Here is a 7,500-nt window from a genome sequence, read left to right as displayed (position 1 = left end):
TGATGCGACCGCTGGTCTTGTTTAGATGGGGTTATGTTGTGTTATATTTGTTCTCTACTTATTCTGTACAGGGAAGCTACAGTTGTTCTTTTAAATGTCATGTAGGAGCATAGAGAAAGATAATATCTTGTTTAAGGAAAGATCTGTTTAAAGATATATTGTTTAAGTAATTGTTCTGAATGATGATATAGTATATATTGTTTAGTAAGTAATGTGTCTCTAATGTGTCTCTAGTATAGTAATGTGTCTCTAGTTCTGTTTAAGTATAGTAATGTGTCTCTCTAGTATAGTAATGTGTCTCTATAGTAATGTGTCTCTAGTATAGTAATGTGTCTCTAGTATAGTAATGTGTCTCTAGTATAGTAATGTGTCTCTAGTATAGTAATGTGTCTCTAGTATAGTAATGTGTCTCTAGTATAGTAATGTGTCTCTAGTATAGTAATGTGTCTCTAGTATAGTAATGTGTCTCTAGTATAGTAATGTGTCTCTAGTATAGTCTAGTTTTGGGGTACACATTCTCAATGTCTATGATAACATCACTATTACGTTTGGGGGGATAACATCACTATTACGTTTGGGGGGGGGGGGGGGTCCTGTTCCCCTCACCCAGACTTTCAAATAAATCATTACCACCTAAATTATGAATTTAAAGCAATTTGAATTGACTTTGATTAACCTAGACACGATGAGTCTCCAAGTCCTCCGTCCTCAAAGTCTGCTTCCGGATATATTATATTCATATATTCATATTTAATATATTATTATTATATATTCATATTCTATAGTCATATTATTATTATTATGACTATATATTCATATTATATATTCATATTATTATTATCATATATTCATATTCTATATTCTATATTATTATTCTATATTCATATTATTATCATATATTCATATTCTATATTCTATATTATTATTCTATATTTATATTATTATCATATATTCATATTCTATATTCATATTATTATTATTATGACTATATATTCATATTTTATATTCGTATTATTATTCTATATTCATATTATTATTATATATTCATATTATCATATATTCATATTCTATAGTACAATTATTATTATTCTATTTTCGTATAATTGTTCTGATTATATATTCATATTCTAGATTCATATTCATATTATTCTTATATATTCATATTATATATTCAAATTATTATTATTATTATTATTATTATTATTATATATTCATATTTTATATTAATCTTCTATATTCACATTATTATTATTATTATCATATATTCATATTCTATATTCACATTATTATTATCATATATTCATATTCTATATTCATATTATTATTACCATATATTCATATTCTATATTCATATTATTATTACCATATATTCATATTCTATATTCATATTATTATTATTATTATTATATTCAAAGCTGTCAAACATTCCCCCTTTTCTCTGATGAAACCAAAAAACCGAAATCAAAGACGTGACATGAACGGGGTTTATAAATGGAACCAGAACAGAGCGACAACTTTTGGGGACGTTTAAAAGACCATCAGTAAACAGTTTGTCGAGAGTCAAACACTCAGAGACAGGCAGAGTCAAACACTCACAGACAGGCAGAGTCAAACACTCAGAGACAGGCAGAGCAGAGACAGGCAGAGTCAAACACTCAGAGACAGGCAGAGTCAAACACTCAGAGACAGGCAGAGTCAAACACTCAGAGACAGGCAGAGTCAAACACTCAGAGACAGGCAGAGTCAAACACTCAGAGACAGGCAGAGTCAAACACTCAGAGACAGGCAGAGTCAGACTAAATCACTGACTTGACTGTTCACACTAGGTTGCACCAAGTTATACTTGACTGTACTGGACTGCCTGTCATAGTGGACTGCCTGTCATAGTGGACTGCCTGTCATAGTGGACTGCCTGTCATAGTGGACTGCCTGTCATAGTGGACTGCCTGTCATAGTGAGCTGTATGTCTTGTTCTGTCTAGATTACGATACACATTCCCTTATTTTACTCTTTTATATTCTATTCCATTATACCCTACCCTATTCTATTCCATTATACCCTACCCTATTCTATTCCATTATACCCTACCCTATTCTATTCCATTATACCCTACCCTATTCTATTCCATTATACCCTCCCCTATTCCATTATACCCTATTCTATTCCATTATACCCTACCCTATTCTATTCCATTATACCCTACCCTATTCTATTCCATTATACCCTACCCTATTCTATTCCATTATACCCTACCCTATTCCATTCCATTATACCCTATTCTATTCCATTATACCCTACCCTATTCTATTCCATTATACCCTATTCTATTCCATTATAACCTACCCTATTCTATTCCATTATACCCTATTCTATTCCATTATACCCTATTCTATTCCATTATACCCTACCCTATTCAATTATACCCTATTCTATTCCATTATACCCTACCCTATTCTATTCCATTATACCCTATTCTATTCCACTATACCCTACCCTATTCTATTCCATTATACCCTATTCGATTCCAATATACCCTATTCTATTCTATTCCATTATACCCTATTCTATTCTATTATACCCTATTCTATTCCATTATACCCAATTCTATTCCATTATACCCAATTCTATTCTATTCCATTATACCCTATTCTATTCCATTATACCCTATTCTATTCCATTATACCCTATTCTATTCTATTCCATTATACCCTATTCTTTTCTATTCCATTATACCCTATTCTTTTCTATTCCATTATACCCTATTCTATTCCATTATACCCTATTCTATTCCATTATACCCTATTCGCTTCTATTCCATTATACCCTATTCTATTCCATTATACCCTATTCTATTCCATTATACCCTATTCTATTCTATCATACCCTATTCTATTCCATTATACCCTATTATATTCCATTATACCCTATTCTATTCCATTATACCCTATTCTATTCCATTATACCCTATTCTATTCCATTATACCCTATTCTATTCTATTCCATTATACCCTATTCTATTCCCTTATACCCTATTCTATTCCATTATACCCTATTCTATTCCATTATACCTACTCTATTCCATTATACCCTATTCTATTCTATTCCATTATACCCTATTCTATTCCATTATACCTACTCTATTCCATTATACCCTATTCTATTCCATTATACCCTATTCTATTCCATTATACCCTATTATATTCCATTATACCCTATTCCATTCCATTATACCCTATTCTATTCCATTATACCCTTTTCTATTCAATTATACCCTATTCTATTCCATTATACCCTATTCTATTCCATTATACCCTATTCTATTCTATTCCATTATACCCTATTCTATTCCATTATACCCTATTCTATTCCATTATACCCTACTCTATTCCATTATACCCTATTCTATTCCATTATACCTACTCTATTCCATTATACCCTATTCTATTCTATTCCATTATACCCTATTCTATTCCATGATACCTACTCTATTCCATTATACCCTATTCTATTCCATTATACCCTACCCTACTCTATTCCATTATACTATATTATATTCCATTATACCTACTCTATTCCATTATACCCTATTCTATTCCATTATACCCTATTCTATTCCATTATACCCTATTCTATTCCATTATACCCTATTCTATTCCATTATACCCTATTCTATTCCATTATACCCTATTCTATTCCATTATACCCTATTCAGGTGTGACTGAGTTACATCCTACAATTCCAGGTCTGATTGGTCAAAACTCAAAATCGTACAAACTCAGGTGTGATTGGTCAGAATAATTTCCGGTGTACATGTAATTCTACATACTCAGTTATAATTGGTCAACATCCTACAATCTCTCTCTCTCTCTTTCTCTCTCTCTCTCAGGTTGTGATTGGTCAAAATAATTCAGATGTAAATGTAATTGTTCGACATCCTACAAGTTTAGGTGTGATTGATAGACATCCTAAAAGCTCAGATGTGATTGGATAGATTCCTAAAAGCTCATGTCTGATTGGTCAGGATCCTAAAAACTCAGATGTTATTGGTGGATAGGTCTGTTCTCACCAGAAGCCGTCTTCCTGTCCCACATCGATCAGCTTGTCCATGTCATCAGAGTCTGGAGAGCTATAGTCATCATAAGGTCTCTTCATCTCTCCTCCTCTTCCTCACCGGTTTGACGGATAGATAGATGGATGGCTGGAGGGGTGAAAGGAGAAGTGTGTGGAGGATCGTGTTGAGCGAAGCAGAGAGTGTCAGTCTGTTGGTTTTCACTCCTTCTGTTCTACTGACGCAGTAGAGAATGGAGTCCCCATGGAGTCAATGTCCACACTCTGTTCTCTGTTCTCTCTCTCTCGCTGTCTCTCTCTGTCTCTCTCTCTCTGTCTCGCTCGCTCTCTTTCTCTCTCTTTTTCTCTGTCTCTCTCTGTCTCTCTCTCTGTCTCACTCGCTCTCTTTCTCTCTCGTTTTCTCTGTCTCTCTCTGTCTCTCTCTCTCTCTCTCTCTCTCTGTCTCGCTCGCTCTCTTTCTCTCTCTTTCTCTCGTTCTGACCTCTTTGAACAATAGTCTTTTCCCCCTCTGTCTTCGTGTCGTCTCGGTATGTGAGCTTCTCCGTTATTTCTCATTCATATCTCTTCCCTGTGTTCTTGTCTTCTGGGTTATCCTCTATGACTGGTACATCATCCAAGGGTCTAAAGTTACTAGATGTACCAACTGCTTAACCCCTGCCTTTACCCTCTCTCTGTCATCCAACCATACTCCTTCAACCCTCTCTCTCTCTCTCCCACTCTCTTGTTTTGTCTCTGGTCACTCTTCCCTCCCTCACTCTCTCCCTCTTTCCCTCCCTCCCTCCCTCTCTCTATCTCAGCCACCCAATGACAACACAACAGTCACACTGGGGCAGAGTTGTCCGTTTTTGGCTCCCCCTCCCTCCCTCCCTTTCCCTCCCTCCCTCCCTCCCTCCCTCCCTCCCTCCCTCCCCCTCCCTCCCTCCCTCCCTCCCTCCCTCCCTCCCTCCCTCCCTCCCCTCCCTCCCTCCCTCCCTCCCTCCCTCCCTCCCTCCCTCCCTCCCTCCCTCCCTCCCCCTCCCTCCCTCCCTCCCTCCCTCCCTCCCTCCCTCCCTCCCTCCCTCCCTCCCTCCCCTCCCTCCCTCCCTCCCTCCCTCCCTCCCTCCCTCCCTCCCTCCCTCCCTCCCTCCCTCCCTCCCTCCCTCCCTCCCTCCCTCCCTCCTTCTTTCCCTCCCTTCCTTTCAGCTATCCGTCCCAACACTCCATCATCCCCTCCCTGTGATAACTAGCCTACTCTCTCCTCTATCTCATCCGACTCTCTCGCAATTCCTTGAATTACTCTCTCTTGTTCTCTCTGTCTCTCTGTCTCTCTCTCACTCTGTCTCTCTCTCTCTCACTCTCACTCTCACTCTCACTCTGACTCTGACTCTCACTCTCTCTCTTTATCTCTCTCTCACTCTCTCTCTCTCTATCGCTCTCTCTCTACCCTCTCTCTCTCTCTCTCCTATCTTTCTGTCTCTCAATTCCTTTAATTACTCTTTCTCTCCTGTTAAGAACAATGAACGAGAGAGAGGGAAAGATGAGTGTGGGAATGGAGGTCTATGTTGAAAAGGTTTAAGTGTTTCAGAATTTGTATCAATCACTACAAAAATGTAGGGAAGAGGAGAGAGAAGAGAGGAGAGAGAAGAGAAAATGAGAGAGGTGAGAAAATGAGAGGTGAGAAAATGAGAGGAGAGAAAATGAGAGAGGAGAGAAAATGAGAGAGGAGAGAAAATGAGAGGAGAGAAAAGGAGAGAAGAGAAGGAGAGAGGAGAGAAAAGGAGAGGAGAGAAGGGGAGAGGAGAGAAGGAGAGAGGAGAGAAGGGGAGAGGAGAGAAGGGGAGAGGAGAGAAGGGGAGAGGAGAGAAAAGGAGAGAAGAGAGAAAATTAGAGAGGAGGAGAGAGGAGAGAGGACAGTGCAGGTCAAGAGAGGAATCAGCTAGTGAGTGTCTGAACAGAGGGGCTGGGTAAGATAGTAGTGTCTATAGTATACACACACATAAAAGGCTACACACACAGTGATGTCTCCATGACAATGCCTGGTTCTGCTGCCACCGTGGGAAGATCTCTGACCAGGATTTCCATTTCCATGGCAACGGGAGTCCCAGACGACTGCTGTCAGAAGTGGTGCCTTACTGACCCAGCAGTGTGTGTGTGTGTGTGTGTGTGTGTGTGAGTGTGTGTGTGTGTGTGTGTTTGTGTGCCCATTCCCCCTTGCACACAATGCCTAACAAGGCCTCTCTCTTCCTGCCTGGCAGACTGGGTGTGTTTTTATGAGAATGTGTGTGTGTGTGTGTGTGTGTGTGTGTGTGTGTGTGTGTGTGTGTGTGTGTGTGTGTGTGTGTGTGTGTGTGTGTGTGTGTGTGTGTGTGTGTGTGTGTGTGTGTGTGTGTGTGTGTGTGCGTGCATAGTACATTGAGAATGGCATTATCAATAGTAAGTGATTGTCGCTAGGGACTGATGGTGTAGTGTTGTGAGTCAGCATAACAGGAAGAGATGGTGTAGTGAGTCAGGATAACAGGAAGAGATGGTGTAGTGAGTCAGGATAACAGGAAGAGATGGTGTAGTGAGTCAGGATAACAGGAAGAGATGGTGTAGTGTTATGAGTCAGGATAACAGGAAGAGATGGTGTAGTGAGTCAGGATAACAGGAAGAGATGGTGTAGTGAGTCAGGATAACAGGAAGAGATGGTGTAGTGTTGTGAGTCAGGATAACAGGAAGAGATGGTGTAGTGTTATGAGTCAGGATAACAGGAAGAGATGGTGTAGTGTTGTGAGTCAGGATAACAGGAAGAGATGGTGTGGTGTTGTGAGTCAGGATAACAGGAAGAGATGGTGTAGTGAGTCAGGATAACAGGAAGAGATGGTGTAGTGAGTCAGGATAACAGGAAGAGATGGTGTTGTGAGTCAGGATAACAGGAAGAGATGGTGTAGTGAGTCAGGATAACAGGAAGAGATGGTGTAGTGAGTCAGGATAACAGGAAGAGATGGTGTGGTGTTGTGAGTCAGGATAACAGGAAGAGATGGTGTAATGAGTCAGGATAACAGGAAGAGATGGTGTAGTGTTGTGAGTCAGGATAACAGGAAGAGATGGTGTAGTGAGTCAGGATAACAGGAAGAGATGGTGTAGTGTTGTGAGTCAGGATAACAGGAAGAGATGGTGTAATGAGTCAGGATAACAGGAAGAGATGGTGTAGTGTTATGAGTCAGGATAACAGGAAGAGATGGTGTAGTGTTGTGAGTCAGGATAACAGGAAGAGATGGTGTAGTGTTGTGAGTCAGGATAACAGGAAGAGATGGTGTAGTGTTGTGAGTCAGGATAACAGGAAGAGATGGTGTTGTGAGTCAGGATAACAGGAAGAGATGGTGTAGTGTTGTGAGTCAGGATAACAGGAAGAGATGGTGTAGTGTTGTGAGTCAGGATAACAGGAAGAGATGGTGTAGTGTTGTGAGTCAG

The 7,500-nt window shown here is 39.6% G+C and overlaps 1 protein-coding gene across 1 annotated transcript in view; it reads right to left on the bottom strand.

The window, feature by feature from the left end:
- LOC112241390 (hairy/enhancer-of-split related with YRPW motif-like protein) overlaps positions 1 to 4,797 on the bottom strand; it is a 7,634-nt gene extending 2,837 nt beyond the window's left edge. The window contains exon 1 of the mRNA XM_042295069.1: positions 4,067 to 4,797. Within this exon, the coding sequence (XP_042151003.1) occupies positions 4,067 to 4,152 (86 nt within the window). The 5' untranslated portion in view covers positions 4,153 to 4,797. The remainder of the gene's footprint in view (positions 1 to 4,066) is intronic.
- Between the last annotated feature and the right edge of the window lie 2,703 nt (positions 4,798 to 7,500).

The sequence above is a fragment of the Oncorhynchus tshawytscha genome, linkage group LG13 (assembly GCF_018296145.1).
Source record: "Oncorhynchus tshawytscha isolate Ot180627B linkage group LG13, Otsh_v2.0, whole genome shotgun sequence".
Lineage (NCBI taxonomy): Eukaryota > Metazoa > Chordata > Actinopteri > Salmoniformes > Salmonidae > Oncorhynchus > Oncorhynchus tshawytscha.
The sequence above is the reverse complement of the archived record's forward strand: the minus strand, read 5'-3'. Positions and strand labels throughout refer to the sequence as shown.